The 20558-nt window shown below is 63.2% G+C and overlaps 2 protein-coding genes and 1 long non-coding RNA gene across 8 annotated transcripts in view; 2 read left to right on the forward strand and 1 right to left on the reverse strand.

Moving 5' to 3' along the window:
• Positions 1-2423: 2423 nt before the first annotated feature.
• On the reverse strand, positions 2424-10568 carry TSPAN16 (tetraspanin 16). Its single transcript, XM_070059105.1, has 7 exons — positions 10303-10568; positions 9265-9462; positions 8406-8480; positions 6306-6413; positions 5317-5469; positions 4399-4482; positions 2424-2613 (listed from the first exon to the last, which is right to left on the reverse strand). The coding sequence occupies exons 1-7, from the start codon at positions 10369-10371 to the stop codon at positions 2566-2568; spliced, it is 735 nt and encodes a 244-aa protein (XP_069915206.1). The 5' UTR covers positions 10372-10568; the 3' UTR covers positions 2424-2565.
• A 1178-nt stretch (positions 10569-11746) lies between these two features.
• On the forward strand, positions 11747-15081 carry LOC138845839 (uncharacterized). Of its 2 annotated transcripts, none has more exons than XR_011383021.1 (3): positions 11747-11888; positions 12381-13969; positions 14642-15081. It is a non-coding gene; the product is annotated as an uncharacterized lncRNA (long non-coding RNA). The 2 variants fall into 2 exon arrangements; XR_011383020.1 differs by having other exon boundaries at positions 12381-13901; positions 14642-15079.
• Positions 15082-15319: 238 nt separating this feature from the next.
• DOCK6 (dedicator of cytokinesis 6) overlaps positions 15320-20558 on the forward strand; it is a 36946-nt gene continuing 31707 nt past the window's right edge. For all 5 annotated transcript variants that reach the window (XM_070059091.1, XM_070059093.1, XM_070059094.1 and 2 more), the window contains exon 1: positions 15320-15451. In XM_070059091.1, the coding sequence (XP_069915192.1) occupies positions 15408-15451 (44 nt within the window). In that variant the 5' untranslated portion in view covers positions 15320-15407. The remainder of the gene's footprint in view (positions 15452-20558) is intronic.

Below are 20558 nucleotides of genomic sequence, written 5' to 3' on the forward strand. Positions count from 1 at the left end.
TCTGTCCCAGCAGGCTCGACCCCACTCTCTTTACCCCCCCCCCCAGCCTGTTCCCCTGAAATAAAGCCTTCTCTAACTAGCTGCCTCCTCACCTCCTTCCAACCCTAAAATCCCAGAACTGAACATCTTCCATCCACTGGGTCACACTCCAAATGGCCACAGCAGCCAGGGCTGGGCCGGGCAGAAGCCAGGATGGAGGCCCAGGAGCTCCATCCGGGTCTCCCACAGGAGTGGCCCGGGTACCTGAGCCAGCACCGTTGCTGCCTCCCAGGGCGCGCATGCGCAGGGAGCTGGCATGGGGCAGAGCTGGGACTTGAACCCTGGCGCCCAGTGTGGGATGTGGGCATCCCCAGTGGCCTCTTGATCGCTGCCACAGACTCATCACCATGGTGACAGCCGGCTGTCGGGCCCTGTGTTGGGGGTCCTGAGACCACCAGGAGCCTGCTTTGCCTTCATCAGGCTGTTGTATCACTGACCAATCCAAGGAGAGCCATGGGCACTGTGGACCAATCACGGGCCTGCACACACAAGCTGAACACGCCCCTCCCAGCTGCGGCTTCAGTCTGTAGCATCCCTCACCCTGGCGCCCTCGGGAGCCAGGGATTAAGCAATGGTTGCCTGGACTCCCTGCTGTCTTGCTCGGTGAATGGACCCAGGTTTGTGGATTCTGTACACCACCAGCTCCGATGAAAGGGAAAGAGAGAGAGAGAGAGCTTCCATCCACTTGTTCCCTCCCCAAATGGCCGCAACAGCCAAGGCTGGGCCAGGCTGAAGCCAGGAGCCTGGAGCTCCTTCTGGGTCTCCCATGTGGGTACAAGGGCCCAAGGACTTGGGTCCATCTTCCACTGCTTTCCCAGGCCACAGCAGAGAGCTGGATCAGGAGCTGGAAGAGGAGCAGCCGGGACCAGAACCAGCATCCATATGGGATGCTGGCGGTTCAGGCTGGGGCATTAACCCGCTGCGCCACAGCACTGGCCCCAGAGAATTTTATTTATTTGAGAGGTAGAGCTACAGACAGGGAGAGAGAGACATACACACACACACAGAGAAGAGAGAGAGAGAGGTCTTCCATCCACTGGTTCACTCCCCAGTTGGCTCCAATGGCCAGAGCTGTGCTGATCCGAAGCCAGGAGCCAGGAGCTTCCTCCAGGTGTCCCACATAGGTGCAGGGCTCCAAGCACTTGGGCCATCTTCTACTGCTTTCCCAGGCCATAGCAGAGAGCTGGATTGGGAAAGGGGCAGCCAGGACTCGAACTGGTGCCCATAAGGGATGCTGGCACTGCAGGCGGCGGCTTAGCCTACTACGCCACAGCACCAGCCCCCAACAGAGCCCCCCCCCCTTTTTTTTTTTGACAGGCAGAGTGGACAGTGAGAGAGAGAGACAGAGAGAAAGGTCTTCCTTTTGCCGTTGGTTCACCCTCCAACGGCCGGCGCGGCCGGCGCGCTGTGGCCGGCGCACCGCGCTGATCCGATGGCAGGAGCCAGGAGCCAGGTGCTTTTCCTGGTCTCCCATGGGGTGCAGGGCCCAAGCACCTGGGCCATCCTCCACTGCACTCCCTGGCCACAGCAGAGGGCTGGCCTGGAAGAGGGGCAACTGGGACAGAATCCGGTGCCCCGACCGGGACTAGAACCCGGTGTGCCGGCGCAGAGCCCCTTTTAAGCAGCTTGTTGGGGGAGGGGCAGAGCACTGCAGGGACCCCGACAAGGTGGGTGGGGGGTGTGTCGAGAGGCCCCCTGGTGAAGCTGACCGTGCACAGTGCATGGTCTTAGCATTTGGGAACGTCCCGGGTGCGGGGCTTTCCTAAGCAAGGAACATTCCAGTAGCTTCGAGATGATCCATGTGTGCCTGGTTTCATTAGGCGCGGGGGATCAGGCCCAGGGACTTAACGGGTTCGGTCAGGCCTCATGGCCCAGCAGGCTCTCACACTTGGGAGCCCACATCCCATATGGGAGTGGACACTGGAGTGGACCCCGCTTCCTGCTCCTGCACCTGCCTACGACAGCAGGGGACGGGCTAGGCTGAAGCTGCGACAGCTGCATCCAGGTCTCTTCCCCCGGCCCCCCGGCCCCGTGGGGGGCAGGCACCCAAGAACTGGAGCCATCAGCGCTGCTGTCCCCCAGCGTGTGCGTTAGCAGGAAGCCAGGGACTTGGCCCATCCGCCACGGCTTTCCCAGGCGCATTGGCAGGGAGCTGGACCAGAAGTGGGGCAGCCCGGATTCAAACCGGCGCCTTTCTGGGGTGCTGGCACTGCAGACGGCCGCTCAACCTGCTCCGTCCGCCACAGCGCCGGCCCCCCAGCCCCAACCATTGCACCAAATGCCGCCCCTCTCTGCATGCATGGCCAGCCTCAGCCCTTCCATACGCCAGCGAGCAGCCTCCCCTCTGGCCATTCACAGCCAGCGTTAAAACTCAGGAGACGGAGTCTGGCGGGACAGGGGCTCCCGGCATTGTTTAATTATCGATCTCCCTTCCAGACGGAGTGAGTGCCACTGGGGAATAAAAGCGAAGCCACGCTCCCAGCAGGCGGGTGGGCCCCCGGGGCGCTGTCTTCTTCTTGCCGGGGCTCAGCCCAGCTTCACGAACAGCAGCAAGGTGGCCAGGATGCCTGGCAGCTGAAACGGGAGAAGGAGGAGACGCTGGACCAGCGTTGCAGAGCCCCGGACCGGGAAGAAACCAGAGATGCGGGCAGCGGGGCCATCTCCCAGCAGGGCGGAGCCGCTCTGCATCGCGCTGGGCCAGAGGACGCCCTCAGCCAGCATCCCATGCGGATGGAGGCCTCGTCCTGACATCCGTCAGATCCTGGCTCTCCCGCCAAGTCCTGAGGACTACATTTCCCACACACCCCTGCGCTTGGACTTCCTGTTAGATTTGACCAATAAGAAACCCCTACCTTCCGACTTCCTGTTAGGGCTGGCCAATAGGAAGCTCCTGCCCTCTGGATTGGACAATAAGAAGCCTTTACGGTTTGACTTCCTGTTAGGTTGAACCAATAGGAGGTCCTTACCGTCTGACTTCCTGTTAGGTTTGGCCAATAGGAGAGCGTGGGCCAGGTACTCCCTTCTCTCTCCGAGGTCCTCAGCGCTGTGTGACCACCGTTCGTCGGGCTTAGCTCTTGCCCGCATCCCCACTCCGTAGGTTTTTCAGAGAGCCCCTTTGTGCTCGTTTGCTCCCCTAAATGCTTGCGACAGCCAAAACCAGGAGCCGAGCGCTCCACCCCGGTCTCCCACGTGGGGGGCGGGGACCCAGCTCCCGAGCCTTACCTGTTTCCTCCCAGGTCCGCGTGAGCAGGAAGCTGGGCTCTCGCTCTGGAACCCAGCTGTGCCAGGATGGGATGGGGCATCCCCACCGGTGGGTTAACCGCTGGCCACATGCCCACCCCCACCCCCACGTTGGGTGAACTTTCTATAGGGTGTGAGGTAAGGGTCACGTGCCCACGGAGAGCCCGCGGCCCCAGCACCGTCCACCGACAAGTCTGCTCTCGCCTTGGCGTTGTCTGTGCGTCCTGATGTCTGATGTCTGATGTCTGAGTGAGCCAGTGAGCCAACCTTGGTCCTTTTTTTTTTTTTTTTTTTTTTTTTTTTTTTAAGATTTTGTTTGAAAGAGAGACAGAGAGAGAGAGAGGGCTTCCATCTGCTGGTTCCCTCCCCAAATGGCTGTATCGGCTGGGGCTGGGCCAGGCTGACTGCAGGAGCCAGGAGCTCCATCCGGGTCTCCCACGCAGGTGCAGGAGCCCCAGCACTTGGGCCATCTTCTGCTGCTTTCCCAGGCCACAGCAGAGAGCTGGATGGGAAGTGGAGCAGCCGGGACTCGAACCAGCGCCCGTATGGAAGCCGGGGCTGCAGCCGCAGCGTCACCTGCTGCACCACGACGCCCGGCATTTGCTGGTGGTTAAGCTGCCACTGGCGATGCCTACAGCCCTAATCAGAGGCTCTGGGTTCAAATCCTAGCTCCACTTCCAATGCCAGCTCCCTGCTCATGCACACCTTGCGTGCGAGGGACAGGCGCTGCCCTGAGTACTTGGGTTTCTGCCGCCCAGGTGGGAGACCTGGCTCTCGGCTTCAGCCTGGCCCAGCCAGGCCGTCCTATCACCGACCAGTCCAAGGAGAGACCTGCTTGTGAGCTGAGTGTGCACCCCAGGGCCTTTGCACGTGCTGTCTCCCCCTTGTCTTCCTCCCTCTACTCAAACGGCTTTCGCAAGGCGGCTGGTCATCTGCCACCTCCCCAGGCAGGCCCTCCTGGCTTCCTCCCCTTCCCCATCGTCACCCTGTTTCTACTTCACCCGAATGCCCCACTTGAATGTCGGCTCCGCCACGGCGGGGGCATTTGTCTTCTGTTCACTGTCGTGCCAAACAGTGCACGGTATACAATAGGTGCTTAACACAAGAGCCAGGTCTTACCTGTATCACGGCTGCCCCCAGCGAGCCCCCGCATAGCATGAAGCTCTGAGCCTTGGTGATTTTCAGGAGCTTGGAGAAACAGCCCTGCGGACACGAACAGTCGGTCAGGGGCTGGGGCTGCCTCCACCATGCAGGCCACTCGGATTTCTCTCAAAGAGAAGGGCCTGGGTCTCTTCCCACCGGTTCCTCTCCCAGCTCTATCCCAGCGTCCTCCCTGGCTTCCTTGCTGCCCCCACCCAGCGCACACCGCGTACCCCTCCCCCGCTCTGTGCTGCCAGCCTGTGTGATCTGGTGGGCTTCCCCGTGCCTCAGTATCCCCATTTACAAATGAGACCCACAGGCTCCGCCTCCCGGGGATTTTATGAGGATGAAAAGGATCCACATGGAGTACGTCGTCGTGGCCAGATCCATGGCTAGCGTCCGGCATCTTAGTTATCCCTGGGTGCTCTTTACATAGGAAAGCAGGGCCCGTGTGCATTTAGCACCTTCTCAGCCCTTTGTTTTCTCATTCCCTCTGCACTATTTTATCGATTAGGAGGCTGAAGCTCAGAGGAGTGGGAGACCAGCAGTGGGTGAGCGCCCTCCCTCTCTGGGTCGCTGGCAAGTCCGTCTTCTGGACACTTGGGCCACACGGTTCAATGGCCTTCCCCTCTACAGTGTTACATTGTTCGGCCAGTGCTGTGGCACAGGGGCTAAGCCACCACCTGCATCGCCGGCATCCCCTATGGGCGCCGGTTCGAGCCCTGGCTGCTCCACTTCCCATCCAGCTCCCTGCTGATGCGCCTGGGAAGGGAGTGGAGGCTGGCCCGAGTGCACGGGCCCCTGCACCCACGTGGGAGACCCGGATGGAGCCACCCTCGAGTTCACTCCCGGGCTGGGAAGCCAGGAGCCGCGCCGCGCAGCCGAGCCCCGAGTTACCCCCCGGTGGATGACAGCCGTGGACGTGTTGCGCCCGTCGCAGGCCGCGGTGCCCATGTTTTTACAGCAGTCCCTGGGGTAGCTGTGGCCGGTGGTCTTCGCAAAGTTAGAGCCCGAGAAATCCGTGTAGTTGTTCACCCCGCAACACTTGAGCTGCAGACACAGGAGACCCAGGGGCAGGCGCTTCAGATCCGCGGGCCAACAGTCCGGCGGGCAACACGGGGACCGCAGCATCCCGCGTCAGGGGGGCCTCGCCCAGCCCCGAGCGCATGCGCATGCGCACCCTGGGAGGGCAGAGACCTGGGCCCCCGCCGCACCACGGGAGAGACCCGGGTGGAGCTCCTGGCTCTGAACTTGAGCCAGACCCGGTTATTGTGGCTGTTGTGGGCATTTGGGGAGTGAACCAGCGGATGGAAGGCCTCCTTCCATTTCCAACTCCCTCTCTCTCTCTCTCTCTCTCTCTCCCCCCCTCCCTCCCCCTCCCCCTCCCCCTCTCCTTCCCCCTCCCCCTCCCCCTCTCCCTCTCTCTCTCATATGCCGCCTTTCAAGTAGGTAGAAATAAAGAAATAAATACTGGCCAATGTTTGCATACATGTATGGACCGCGTGATGTCCAAACCGGATAAGCGCTATCTTTCACGTGTGTTTGAAAGACAGAGAGAGAGAGAGACCAACCGATTCCACCCACTGGTTCATTGCACAAGTGCCTGCAACAGCCCGAGGCCGGACCAGGCCAAAGCCAGGGGCCCTGAACTCCCTCCAGCTGTCCCACGTGGGGGGCAGGGACCCCCGTACCCCGGCCATCACCGCTGCCAGCCAGGGAGCGAGCTACTGTGAAGCTGGGTTGGGAGCAGCGGAGCCAGGACTCGAACCTGGCGCCCAGGTGGGTGTGTCCCAAGCTGTGGCTCATCCCCCCTCCCACCCCGTGAGGTCCAGGGACCCAAGGCTTTCTTATGGCGATGGCACCAGCTAGAATGTTGCGACCCCCACCTTCTCCATGACCAGGTTCCACTGTGTAGAATAGTCGTCGGGTTCGTTGTACCCTCTGTAATTCTTCCTCAGGGTCACGAAGGTGTGTTCCAAGGTCACGTCCCGCACCTGCCAGGCGAGACCGGAAGTGGGGGAGTGGGGCCGGAAGGGACTCGCGTCCACGGAGGGTGGGGTCTCTTGGGGGCCGGAGGAGGGATGTGGGGGCTTCCCTTGTGGTTCCTGTATTTTTGCTACTCTCTGATTGAAGGAAGAGGACCTGCCCCCGGCTGCCTGGGGGCCCTGAGCGGGGAACAGCGGGAGGTCTGGGGCCAGGTGCATCTGGGCGTGTCCCATCCTAGATCTGCCTGAATCGGCTGCCTCCTGGAGCCGCCCACGGTGTGCTCCACCCACGATCTGGCTGGAACTCCGCGACAGAATTGAAAAATCTCATTTCCACCAGCTCAACCCCTCCCCCCGCTCTCTGCACATCAGAGGCAAAATGAATTTGCTGGATTCAATTAAGAGTTCAAATAAAAATGTCTCCCACGCCCAAAGAGGGGAGCCCGGCGCGTGGCTGGGACTTGACAACCCTGCGGGGAGGGGAGACGGGGAATGTCCCAGAATTTCCACCTTCTCCACGCCCGCCGACTCGGCCTGTGTCCCAGAGACAGGGTCTATGTGTGTCAGAGCGAGGCACAGGTCCCCGCCTTTCTCCTGGCTGTGCGTCAGCAGAGGAGCGGGCGTTCCTGGGGCCGTGGCCTGGCCTGGCCTCGGAGCCCCTGCGGCCCTGGGAGCAGCCCTCACCCAGTGGCCGATGGGAGTGGGGAAGATCAGTGCTCTGGGCAGACAGCCCCGGCTCAGCCCAGGGGCCCTCGCTGCCGCCTCCCGAGGGGTCGCCTCCTTTCTTTCCCTGCCCCCTCCAGAGGCCCCCGGCACCCTCTCCCCTGTTAACCGCGTGCCTTTGAATTCCTGTTTCAGGATCCAACACCAGGCCGGGACCGTTCCCCGTCAGGTGCACACACAGCCTTGGTCTTGTGCCCAAGCGCACTTGACTTTGTCAGGTGGATTTTTTTTTTAATCTTTTATTTAATGAATATAAATTTCCAAAGTACGACTCATGGGTTACAATGGCTTCCCCCCCCCATACCGTCCCTCCCACCCACAACCCTCCCCTTTCCCACTCCCTCTCCCCTTCCATTCACATCAAGATTCATTTTCGATTATCTTAATATACAGAAGATCAGCTTAGTATACCTTAAGTAAGTAGGTGGATTTATTTTTTAAGATTTTATTTATTTGAGAGGTAGAGCCATGGACAGAGAAAGGGAGAAAGAGAGAGAGAGAGAGAGAGAGAGAGGTTTTCCATCTGCCGGTTCACTCCCCAAGTGGCCGCAACAGCCCCAGGCTGGACCAGGCCAGAGCCTGGAGCTTCTTCCGGGTCTCCCACGCGGGTGCAGGGACCCAAGGACTTGGGCCATCCTCCACTGCTTTCCCAGGCCACAGCAGGGAGCGGGACCCTGGGGGCCCAAAAGACTGCAAGCAGGTCAGTGAACATGGATGACAATCCATCCAATGGCACCGGTTCGAGTCCCGGCTGCTCCACTTCCAATCCCGCTCTCTGCTATGGCCTGGGAAAGCAGCAGGTGATGGCCCAAGTGCTGGGGTCCCTGCACCCACGTGGGAGACCCGGATGGAGCTCCTGGCTCCTGGCCCAGCCCTGGCCATTTGGGGTGCAGTGAACAGGAAGACAGAATCTCTCTCTTTCTCTCTCTCTTTCTGTCTTACTTTCTCTGTAACCCTGCCTTTCACATAAATAAATAACCCCTTTTTTTTTTTTAAATCAAGATGGGCACCCTTTTGTGCCCCGCCCCACTTCCCGCACGGAACGAGGGAACGCACTGGGCAGGTTTTGGCGGCCGCGGGAGGGGAAGGCTGAGGCGTCCGGCTTTCTACGCCGTCTCTGGAGCGCGCCAGCTGTGCAGGGCCCTCGGGTTCCCTGCCCGCCTCCGGGTCTCCACTAGAGGGAGCCGAGGAGCTCGGGTCGCCTGTGGCGGGCCGCGGGGCGGGGCTCCTGCTGGTCCTGCGGGGGTTCTCTTGGGGAGGGGGCGGCGCCGTACTTACGATGGGGAGGAAGGCCAGAACCACCGTGGCGGCTGCGACTTCCACAATGATGATGATGACCGTGGACAGAAAGCACTGGAAGACACAGGGATGGGATGCCAGTGCCCCCGTGTCTTTTTTTGTTCTTTAAAATTTATTTTATTTAGTTGAAAGACAGTAAAAAAAAAAAAAAAAAGAAAAAAGAAAAAAAGAAAGAAAAAAAAGAAAAAAGAAAGAAAAAGAAAAAAACCTGCCCACCCAGATCCCCGTCTGTTCCCCCCACAGCCACCAGAGGGCGCATGTGAGTCCCGCGTCGCACACCCTCTGCCCCCTCTGCTTGGACCCCTGCACCGCCTGGCCCCCAGCCCCACCAGAGACTCCGTTTCTGTGTCGAGAAATGCTTAGGAAAGGAAACTGGAGGGGTGGACCCTCAGGGAGGAGGAGGAGGGCGGCGGCCACGGGCTTTGGACAACCAAGGCCGCCCATGTCCTTTAAAAAAAAAAGTGGTTTATTTGAAAGGCAGAGTGATACGGAGAGAGAGCTTCTATCCACTGGTTCACTAACTAGGAGCATACGGCCTGTGACCTTGGCAGGGGACAAGGTTGTCTGCAAGCTGAAGCCACTGCCTGCAAGGCCAGGGTCCCACGTGGGCAGGGGTTCGAGTCCCGGGTGCTCCTGGCTTCAGCCTGGCCCAGCCACGGCCATTGTGACCATTTGGAGAGTGAACCAGCGGATGCAAGGCCTCTCTGTGTGTCTCTCTGTCATGCTGCCTTCCAAATAATTTTTTTTTAAAGGAAAAGCCAGGCGCGGGCAGAGCAGCACGCCCAGGGGCTGGCGGCCGGGTCGGCGGCGTGGGGGGCCTGGCGCAGACCCCACTTACGAACAGGAGCGCGCCTCTGCTCTCCGTGGTGGCCCCGTACCAGCCGACCAGGCCCAGCGGGATGGCGACAGTGCCCAACACCAGGCACAGGCGGCCGACGTGCTGCAGGTACGCCGAGGACGCCCCGAGGACTGCGGTCAGTGTGGCCTCGCCGTGCGTGACGTCGACGCCCAGGCCAAGGAGAACGATGCCGGACACCTGCCAGGCAGAGAGGGGAGAGGGAGGAGGTGGGGTGCTGGGAGGTTGCCCCCAGAACCCGCCCGGGGCGTGCGGGGGAGGGCTAGGGAGAGTAAAACCCCACAACGCCTGAGTGAGAGAGAGAGAGAGAGAGAGAGAGGTCTTCCATCTGCCCCCAAATGGCCGCAATGGCTGGGGTTAAGCCAGGCCCAGGCCAGGAGCCAGGAGCTCCATCCGGGTCTCCCACGTGGGTGCAGGGGCCCAAGCGCTTGGAACCATCTTCCTCTGCTTTCCCAGGCCATAGCAGAGAGCGGGACCGGAAGTGGAGCAGCCGGGACTCGAACCAGCGCCCAAATGGGATACTGTTGTCACAGGCGGAGGCTTCACTGACATCCCTTACTGCAAAACCCAGTTTGAGTGCGGCTGCTCCACTTCCGATCCAGCTCTCTGCTGTGGCCTGGGAAAGCAGCAGAAGGTGGCCCAAGTCCTTGGGCCCCTGCACCTGCCTGGGAGACCCGGATGGAGCTCCTGGCCATTTGGGGAGTGAACCAGCGGGAGGACGCTCTCTCTGTGCGCCCCCCCCCCCACCGCCCTGCCTTCCAGGAGAGAATTCTGGCAGTGCCGGGGAGGAGTGAGCGCTGAGACGAGTGTGGGATGCCAGCAGGCGCGCGCTCCCCTGGCTCCTGCCGGGTGCCCAGCGCGGGGCCTGCACCTGCTCCCAGCATGCCCCGCGGCTGCGCTGCGCGCCCTGCCCTACATCCCTGCGGCTTCTCCGGGGACCACAGATCCCCGCGCCAATTTGGATCAGCTTATTTCTGTCTGTCGGGGGTGTGTGTGGGGGGGGGGCTGTGACACACTTACAACCATGAGGCCGTTGAGTACAGACAAGAGCTTCTTCAGGGAAGAATAAGGCGTGTGTATTTCAGCCATGGTGGTGCGCGCGCCCGCGGCTGTCAGGTCGGCATCTTCCTGCGCCGCTGGGCTTACGGTTCCCCCGGACGGCCCGGGCCCCACAGAGGGACACCCGAGTGGACTTCCCGTGTCCCCTCCCCCTTCTGTCCAGCTCCTGCGTGGCCTCCCCGGGCTGCCCAGGGGCCAGCTCGGGCCAGGTGCTGGGCTTTGTCACCTCACAATCAGGGCCTGGATCAAGGCACCAGGCCGGGAGACCGGTGCCCACTCCTCCTCCCCGCGACGTCCTAGCGTCTCAGGGCGCCCGGCTCCCGAATGAGATGAATTCCAAGTCGGCACGGCCGGTGGAAACCGCTCCAGCCGCGTGTTCCGCGGACCCAGGGCGCTGCCTTCCTTAGGTCGTTCTCGCCAGAGGGCTGGGTCTGGAAGCGGCTGGCTCTGCCCCTGGGTCACCCCGGGGACCCTTCCCCCGCCCCCGGCCCACCCTGCCCTCCCTGGGTCGCCCCGGACCCTCCCCCCATGCCCCCTGGCCCATCCTACCCCCTGGGTCTACCCCCCCCCGCCCCCTGGGCCGCCCCCGGGACCCTCCCTCCCACGCTCCCTGGCCCACCCTGCCCCCTGGGTCGCCCCGGAGACACCCCCCCCCCCGTCGCCTCGGGGACCCTCGCCCCACAGTGGCACCAGCGGGCCTGTGACCCTGATTTCTTTAAATGTTTATTTGATTTTTTTTAAAATCTGAAACGCAGAGAGACAAATAAAGAACTTCCACCGGCTGGTGCACGCCCGCAAATGCCCACAAGATCCAGGGCTGGGCCGGGCCAGAGGCCTGGGGGCCTGGAGCTGTCAGGGCGGCCTCCAGGGTGCTGGCTAGCGGGGAGCACCCGGGCCTTGAGCTGGAAGCCCGGGTAAGGGACGCTGGGGTCCTGGGAGGGCCGTGCGTCGGCTCGGGGGCTCGCTGGACCCTCATCTGCAGGGGGCTGGCCATGCCCAGGCCCTGGACGGCTGGAGAGCGCCAAAGGGCCGAAACTGCCCTCAATGGAGCAGGGCCGGCCGCGCCGCGCATGTGCAGTTAGAAGATGGAGGTGCAAAGGAGCATAGGAAAGGGCGAGGCGCAAAGGACGGCGGGAAACGTGCCCTCGAGAATGCCGGGAAACCCGGGTACCAAAGGAAGGTGGGAGGCGGAATCCAAGACGCAAAAATCTGGGGAAATCGGCGCAAAGGGGCAGGGATAAGTGACAGCGCGGAGGTTGGTGGGGAGATGAGGGGCAAATACAAAGGGGCAGGTGGGAAGCAGAGGGTGGAGTGGACAGGAAACAGTGAGAGAGCCGAATGGAGGTCAGCGCGCCCCGGCCCGGCCCCGCCCCCCCGCGGCCCGGCCCCGCCCCCGAGGCCCGGCCCCGCCCCGCAGCTCATAAAAGCCTTAGCCACGCCCCAGATCTCGTGCGCCCCCTGGTGCCAGCCATCGGAAGCACAAGCCTGCGTGCCACTTAGGCAGGTGCTGGCTGACTCCGGCTGTTTCCCATTAGACGCTTCGAAAGGTGCGGGGGTCCCCCCAGCGCCCCCGCTCCGCCCTCGCCACCCGCTCCCATCCTTCCTCACACACCCCCGCTGAATGATCGGGAAGAGAATGGGGTGTGTGTCCGGAGAATTGCCAGTGCCTGGCCCTGGGCAGAGGTCATGCAAACGGGGGGGGGGGGGGGAGGGCAGCGCTGCAGAGCCGAGGGCCGGGCCCTGAGACCCGGTCCGGCGGGTCCCGAACAGTGCGACAGGTGCTGATGGCTCCGCATGTGTGGCCACAGCCTTGCTGGATTTTATAAGATCTTTTTATTATTAATCTGAGACACAGAGGGACCCAGAACTCCCACCTGCTGGTTCGCTCCCCAGCTGTCTGCTGTGGCTAGGAGCCAGGGGCTGAGCCTGGGGCTCCTGGGGCGGGGGGAGGGGTTCAGCTCCTGGAGTTCTCTCTCTGCTGGCCCGAGGAGAGGAGAGCGAGGTGTCGACCCCGCCGATCGGCTTGTCCCATGTTGCAGACGCAGCCAGGATGGTGGCTGTGCACCGGCCGCTCGTGCACACGCGTGTCCAGCGTGTGCACGCACACGGAGCTCAAGAAACAAGGCGCTCTGAGGGCGGCGCGCAGCGTCCGGAGCTGGGCCGTCTGCCCGGAGGCGACAGGAAGCCTGCAGCCTGCCCCACCGGCCCGGACCCCCGGGGCCAGCGTCCTGCTTCCTTCCCCGGCTGCTGGGAGCCGCAGGACAAACAGCCCAGAGGCACCGCCCCCCAGGCCTGGTGCAGCCCGGGAAACTGAGGCCCTGAGTCGGTCTGCCAGTGGCCAAGCTGGCCCGGGACCCAGCTGGAACAGATCTCTGGGTGGGAGTCCTATGGTCCAGGCACGGCCTGATTTTTAAGAAAGTTTTATTGATTTTAACTTGAAAGGCAGAGTGACAGAGAGGTCCCAGTAGCCTGACAGGCCAGGCTGAAGCCAGGAAGTGGGCGCTGCGGCCAGGTCTCCCCTGGGGGTGGGCAGGGACCCCCAAGTCCTTGGGCCGTCGCTGCTGCCTCCCAGGGTGCGCACTAGCTGGGGGGCTGGCCTAGAGGCAGAGCCGGGACTCGAACCCAGGCCCTCGGACTTCGGATGCAGGTGTCCCAGGCGGGGCCTCAACTCCCTGCATGGTTTCAGGCTGACAGCTGCTCCTGTCAATCCGGTCCTGCTCCAGTGGGAAGATGACCTGGGACGATGGTGCCACCTCCCGGAGCTGGTCCCAGCCTGCGGGTCGAGTGGACGCCTCTGGCTGGTCACTCCCCAACCTGGCCTCCCCTGCACACCTCCCCCCACCCACACTCACTTCCTGGGCGGGGCTGGGTCCGCTGAGTCAGCTGTCCCTGCCATTCCCACGGCAGCCACCTGGGGGCAGTGGGCACCCGCGTCCAGCCTCCCTCTGCCAGATCCACTCTGCCTCACTCGTTCTCTAGTGAGCACCTGCTGTATACCTAGCCCCGTGTTGGGTGCTAGCGTAGGGAGGAAGACAGAGAAAACCCCCACCCGCATGGGGCTGACATTCGAGTCAAGATAGGGGGTGGGCGGCCCTGGAGACGGATGGCCCAGTGACCGGGTTTCTGTGTGGCGGGGGCTCTAGTTGGGGAACACACAGGCGGCGGCAGGAGGCAATAAGGGGTCAGATGAGGAGCGCGGGGAACGGTGTTGCCCCGGAGGGAACAGCACTGGGCAGCAGCGCAGGAAAAGGTAGGGGCCCCAAGCCCAGCCTTCCTCACTGGCCCCTCCCTGATCCCCGGGCTCCCGCCTCCTGTCCCCTAGCGAGTCCTCCGGCAGCAGCCGGCCGAGGCCAAAGTCCCCGCCAAGCCAGCCTTCTGTTTGAACAGCTGCCTCGGGTGCCGCCCGGCTGAGTCAGGCTGGGGAGCCCCAGCCCCGACTTTCAGGTCTGGTAGGCACCAGGGCAGGGCGGGCGTGGAGCTGCAGGCGGCCCAGCTTGAGCCCTGGCCCGGGGGATTTCCAGGCTGCACAGGGAGCCCCTCAGAGATGAGCCGCTCATGCCGTGAGTGACCACGGGACCCCTGGAGCCCAGGAGGAGGCTGAGACCGGTGCCCTGGGACTCACAGCCAGGCATGCATGGGGACAGTAATTCCCATCGTGAGAATGCCAGTACGGGGGGCACAGCAGGTTCAAGGGTCCTGGGGTGGCAGCCAAGGGCAAGAGGTGTGAGGTCAGAAGTCGGGGATGACAGCAGCAGGTGGCACAGGGCCCCGGGGGCCGTGGGGAGGACTTGGGCTTCCACCCGAGGCAGGAGGGAGCCACACGGGCTCTGCCCGGGGAAGGGAGGTCACCTGACTCGGTGTCACCATGCTCCCACAACCTGGGAGGCGCCCAGGAAGGGAATTCAGCAGGGTGAGCTCAGGTGGGGCATGGCAAAGCGGGATGAGTGGAGTCTCGCCTGGGTGCTCCCCAGAGCCCCGGAGGTAGAGGTGTGTGGGTGTGTGCCCGTGTCTGTGCTGGGAGCCGCCCCGCTGCGACCCCCCCTGCCCTGGTGCTGTCGTGGGTCTGCCCCGCCCCCCCCAGACCTCCCTCCTGGGCGCCCCCTCCGACTCCGCCCCTCTGGCCCTCCGATGTCCTCTGAGAGGGAGGGGCGAGGCCAGCACCGCATTTGGGGACCCGCGGAGCCCAGGCCCCAGGGATGCTCACAGCCTGACTGTCCCAAGGGGCAGGGAGGTGGGACAGGGATGGGGCAAGAGGTGAGCGCGCGACTTACCTGGGACACCCCACATCTGCCTTCCACAGGAGAGGGGCTCCGGGACCTGCGGCCTGAGGCCCTTTCCCCCGCAGGACCCTGCCTCCTCCCTGGCCAGGCCCTGGGCACCACGCTGGACACCTTAGCGTCCAGCGACTCCCCCGGAGGTTCCAGGACGCGGCGGGGAAAGTGGAACGGAAGATAGAGTTGGGGAGTGATGAACACGCCTCCTTTGGACGTCCCGGGCCTCGGTGCCTGGCCCGGGGACCCAGCTCGCTGGCCACGCCCATCCTGGGGGAGCAGCAGCCCCTGCCCCAGGCGCTGGGGTCCCGGCCACCCAGCTGGCTCCTGGCTCCCGGCTTCAGCCTGGCCCAACCCTGGCTGGGGAGTGAACCAGCGGATGGAAGATGTCTCTCGGAATTTTCAAAATAAAATATAAATTTTGAAAAATGGTCAAGATAAACTTCTTTGGGTGCAAAAATGTTTGGAAGTCCACGCAGTTTTTTTCATACGCATTTTCTGTGTGTGGACGGCGGCCAGAGCTCCCCCACCCCACCCTGGGGGAGCGGGGACCCCATTCTCGCGGAGTCCGCCTCTGCGCCCCAGCCCAGCCTCCTGCGCCGCCGGCCAGCGGGGACGTACGGGGCGGGGCCGACACCGGAAAGGCCAGGCCACGCCCCCAGCCTGCCGCCACGCCCAGGCCACGCCCCGTCCCGGCCACGCCCACGCCCAGCCCGGCCGGCGCGGCCCCCGGAGGCGGCGGCGGCGGCGCTCACCGAGGGCCGAGCGCGGCGGCGGCGGCGGGACCCGAGCACCATGGCGGCCGCCGAGCGCCGCGCCTTCGCGCACAAGATCAACAGGTAGCGGGGGCCCGGCCCCAGCCCACCCCCACGTGGCCAGGCCCCGCCCCTGATCCGCCGAGGATCCCCCCCCGCCACGCGCCGACCCCGACACCGTCCCACCTCCCTTCCGCCCGGGCCGGGGTCTCCCGTCCGGTTCCTCGCGGGACCCGGGCTGCGGACGGGAGGAGGCGGGGAGCGTGGCGGGGTCCCGGTCGGGGCTGGCGGCGGGGCCCGGAGCGTGATGGCGGCTGAGGTTCTGCCCGCGAGCGCTCTGGACCCATGGGGGCGTGGCCGGGGGTCTTCCTGGAGGAGGCGGCGGGCGGACTGGGGGTGCTGGGCGAACTCTGCGCCCCCTGTCCATCTCCTGGAACTTCGGCGTCCTCGCGCCCCGAGGGATCTGGGGTGGGGGGCTCCAGGGTTGGGGGTTTCGAGGCAGAAGGGCGCACCTGGCCGGCTCCAGAGCCCAGTGCCCAGCTGTCTGCGGGAGACAGGGGACAGCTGTGGGCGCCTTCCCCCGCCCCTCCACACCTCCTGCTCCAGTCTTCCTAGCACGGGCTGGACGTGCCGGCACCGACCGGGATTGAATGGATGGCGTGGGGGCTGGGGCCGGACCAGCTGGTGGGCAGCGGGGGGAGGGGCGGGCGCCGGGCGCAGGGGGAGCCATCGCCGCCGCCGCCGCCGGGGCCTCCAGGGGATGTCAGGCCGGCTGGGGCTGCAAAGCCTGGCCTCAGTTGGGCTCTGTGTGAGTAAGTGGGCTCCCAGGTCTGCGCAGGCGGCCCCTGGGCTGGGGGTCCGTGTTCACAGTCCCCGGGTGTCCCTGCTCCTGGTGGTGGCCGTGGCGCGGGGGGGGGCAGCACACAAGTGGGCTACAGCTTAGGGATGGGTGCAGTGGGGACCCCTCAGGGGAGTGGGATGGGGGGTTGGGTATGGGAGGTGGGTCATGTGGGCGAGCAGGTGCCGCTGGGCAGGAGTGGAGGGAGGGATCCAGGGGGCCCGGGCAGGAGGCAGAGCCGGGGAGGGGGCCGCACGGTGGGCCCAGTGGGCTGCGGGGAGCCGAGGACCGCTCTGAGCCCGGGAAGGACCGGCTGGGCAGTGTCGATGTTCCCCCGGGATTTGCCTCGGAATTGTCCGTGTGAGGCCTTGTGTCGCTGAGCCTGGGAACATTTTTGCTGTTGTCTTTAGGTCGTTTGAAAGAGTGAGAGAGAGAGAGAGGCAAAGAGAGAGAGAGAAGTCTTCCATCCGTTGGCTCACTCCCCAAATGCCCACAACGGCCCTGGCCGGGCCAGGCCGAAGCCAGGAGCCAGGAGCTCCATCCGGGTCTCCCACGTGGGTGGCAGGGGCCCAAGGACTTTAGACACATGCTGGTGGGAAGCTGGAGTGGAAGCAGAGCTGGGATTCGAACCCAGGCCCCCTGCTGGGGGACGCAGGTGTCTGACCTCACGGGTTGTGGTTGTTGTTGTTGTTGTTGTTTTTTTTTCCCAGTTCCTACATGCCTGGGGCCTGACTCAGGCTGAGATAAGGGGGAATTGTGGGTCTGGTCTTGGAGAACACACAAGACAGAGCCCACCCTAGAACAGAATGGGGCTGGCACCGCGGTACAGGGTTAAGCTGCCGTCTGCAATCCCCTCGGAGCAGCAGTTCGAGTCCCGGCTGCTCCACTTCTGGTCCAGCTCTCTGCTGTGGCCTGGGAAAGCAGTGGAAGATGGCCCTAGTCCTTGGGCCCCTGCACCCACGTGGGAGACCCAGATGGAGCTCCTGGCTTCAGCCTGGCCCAGCCCTGGCCATTGCAGCCATCTGGGAAGTGAACCAGTGGATGGAAGATTCTCTCTCTCTCTCTCTTTCAAAACACATAAATCTAAAAAACAAAAACAGCCTGGTTAGCCTTAGTACTGGGCAGTTCCCAGTTTCCTGATAAACACTTTTTTTTTTTTAAGATTTATTTTATTTATTTGAAAGAGTTATAGAGAGAGGGAGAGGGAGAGATAGAAAAAGACAGAGAGAGGTCTTCCATCTACTGGTTGCCTCCCTAAATGGCCGCAATGGCCAGAGCTGGGCCAGGCCGAAGCCAGGAGCCAGGAGCTCCATCCGGGTCTCCCACGCGGGTGCAGGGGCCCAGGCACCTGCTGCCTCCCAGGGTGCGCATGCGCAGGGAGCCGGCGTCCGAAGCAGAGCTGGGACTTGCGCTAAGGCATCAGCTCTGGTTTGCAAGCGCCGTGGGCGGGGCCTGACCGCTGTCCCAAACACCTGTGGTGCCGGCTCCGGCCATCGTGTACGCGCGCAGCCGTGGCCGTCGCGTGCCCGTGGCCAGCTGCAGCCGTCCTGCGTCGTGTGGGGAAGGCGGTCCGGGCCGCTGCCTGCTGTGAACGCTTGCCCTGCTGTGTGCGGGGTTCCCACGCCTGTGCGTCCTCACGCGTGCCTCGTTTCGCCCTGAGGCTGCCGCGCTCACGGGTGGGGGCCCCGGGGACGCTGCGGGCCGCGTGGGTCGGTCCTGGGTGTCCCCGCCTCGGAGTGGACTTGCTGGAGTGATCCGTCTCCAACCTTGCTTGCTAAACAGGGCTGGTGTGTCAGTAATTACAGCTGTGCTGACGTCACGGCACAGCGGATGCGACTTCTGGGTGTCCCGCGTCCTTGTGGTGCTGTGTTGCCTTTAAAAATGTCTGCCAGTGAGGGTTCGTGTGGTTTTTAGAGAGATTCTTTATTGGGGGAGGGGCTTACTGCCTTATGTAGGGGCGCACGGAGCCTCCTTCTCCTTCCCCGTGGAGATTAGACCTGGCCAGCCCAGGAATAGGACCACAGTCCGGTCTGAATTCCTGATGAGGCCGTCCCTGGGGGGCGTCCCATGGGGCTGTCCCCTTGTCCCCTTAGGAGAATTCAGAGCCACAGATCACCTCCTGGGAGAAGCCAGCAAGTGCAGCCCAATGTTTCACCCCCTCTGTTGTTTTTTTAAAGATTTATTTATTTATTCATTTGTTTACTTGGAACGCAGAGATATATATATAGAGAGAGAGGGAGCTTCCGTCCTCTGGTTCACTCCCCACATGGCCTGGGCCAGGAGCCAGGAGCCAGGAGCCAGGAGCCAGGAGCTCCATCCGGGTCTCCCACGTGGGTGGCGGGGGCCCGAGCACTGGGGCCCTCACAGCTGCCTCCCAGGCGCATCGGCAGGGAGCTGTAGTCAGAAGTGGAGCAGCCGGGACTCCGAGGTGGGGTGGGGGCGTCCCTGGTGGCAACTTAGCCCCACCCATAGGGGCACAGTCGAAGCCTGGACAAGCCATGGCCGCTCAGCCCTGCGCCACCAGTGCCCAGTACCAAGGCCGGGGCTTCTGGCCCTTCCAGGGGCCTCTCTCCAAGGCCAAGGGGAAACTGACTGTGCAGCCCCCTCCCCCACTGGGCCACAGCTTTGTGCCCTGCTCCCAGCATCTTCCAATCACCCAGCCCCTGTCTTCCAGGGGCCTTAAAGGAGGCTGGCCTGGCTTTGGGAATTTTTAAATATTGAGTTGTTTTCATCCACTTGAGAGAGAGAGAGAGAATCTACCATCCTCTGGTTCACTCCTCAGATGACCGCAATGGCTGGGGTCAGGCCAGGCTGAAGCCAGGAGCCTGGAGCTCCATCCAGGTCTCCCATGCGGAGGGGAGGGGTCCGAGCACTTGGGCTGCCACCTGCTGCCTCCCAGGTGCGTTAGCAGGGAGCTGGATTGGTAATGGAGGAGCCACAACTTGACCTGGACTCTCTGATATGGGATGCGGGGTCCCACGCGGCAGCTTAACCCATTGCACCACCTCACTGGCCCCAAAGCCCTAATTTTTTAGTACTCCTTTGCATTTCTTAGAAGTTCCTCTCGGGGCCAGCGCTGTGGTGTAGTGGGCTAAGCCTCCGCCTGCAGCACCAGCATCCCATATGGGTGCCAGTTCGAGTCCCGGCTGCTCCACTTCCGATCCAGCTCTCTGCCGTGGCCTGGGAAAGCAGTGGACGATGGCCCAAGTCCTTGGGCCCCTGCACCCGCGTGGGAGACCCCAAAGAATCTCCAGGCTCTTGGCTTTGGATCAACGCAGCTCCGGCCATTGCGGCCATCTGGGGAGTGAACCAGTGGATGGAAGACCTCTCCCTCTCTCTCCCTCTCTCTGTCCCTCCCTCTCTCTCTCTGTAACTCTGCCTCTCAAATAAATAAATAAATCTTAAAAAAAAAAAAAGACTTTTATTTGAAAGTCAGCGTGATAGCGGGGTGGAAGGAGAGAGATCTCCCATCAGCTGATTTACTCCCCCAATGACCACAGCAGCCAGGGCTGGGCCAGGCTGAAGCCAGAAGCCAGGAGCTCCATCCGGGTCTCCTGCGTGGGTGGCACCCAAGCCCTTGGGCCGCCCCCTGCTGCTTTCCCAGGTGGATCAGCGGGGAGCAGAGCAGCCAGGGCTGGAACTAGCCACTCTGATGTGGGATGCCGGGATGCAGGTGGCAGCCCGACCTGCTGCACCACGACGCCGACCCCCAACTCTCTGTTTTTACAAAGCCCAGAGAGGTTGCCCTGCGTGCACAAAGCCACACAGCATCCTCTAACTCACAGCAGATCTGGGCAAGCAGGAACCGGAGAGAGACTGGGGGGGGGGGGGTGAGTTCAGCAGAAAGAGCCAAGATGTGCAGGGCCCTCCCAGGGGACCACACAGCCCTGGCACCTCCCTCCACAGAGGGAGTCACGCAGTACCCCCCAGGGGACCGCCTGGTGCTCAGCTGAAGGAATTGAGGACTTGGGCCACCCCCAGCCCCCCCGGGTCCCCCCTCCCCTGCTCACTTTCACCCAGCCTGACTTTGAAGCCTGGCTTGGGTGCAGGTGGCCCTGGGCAGCCCACGGCCCTGAACTTGATTGCTGGGGTCTTTCCCAAGCTCCATGGGCCACACTGGCCTCCTGCACACAGCACTCTTGTCCTGGACTTGGTTGCTGAGTGCCGCCCCCTGTGCCCTGCCCCACCCTCCCTGCAAGGCCAGGGAGGTGCAGGTGCAGTGAGGCAGGGGATTGGGGTGGGGGTGGCATGGCTGGTTGTTTAGAGACCCCCAGGGTGGGCAGAGGGACTGCAGACCAGGGAGCGGAGGCCAGGGTCCACCAGGCCGGGCTCCCTTCCACCAGGGCTGGACTG

Source organism: Oryctolagus cuniculus, chromosome 16 (assembly GCF_964237555.1).
Source record: "Oryctolagus cuniculus chromosome 16, mOryCun1.1, whole genome shotgun sequence".
Lineage (NCBI taxonomy): Eukaryota > Metazoa > Chordata > Mammalia > Lagomorpha > Leporidae > Oryctolagus > Oryctolagus cuniculus.

Coding starts and splice junctions, on each gene's coding strand:
- TSPAN16 (XM_070059105.1), bottom strand. CDS start 10,371: ATGGCTGAAATACACACGCCTTATTCTTCCCTGAAGAAGCTCTTGTCT. Junction 8,481..9,264: donor GCAGAGGCGCGCTCCTGTTC/GTAAGTGGGGTC, acceptor TGTGTCTTCCAG/TGCTTTCTGTCCACGGTCAT. Junction 4,483..5,316: donor CGGCTGTCATCCACCGGGGG/GTAACTCGGGGC, acceptor TCGTGTCCGCAG/GGCTGTTTCTCCAAGCTCCT.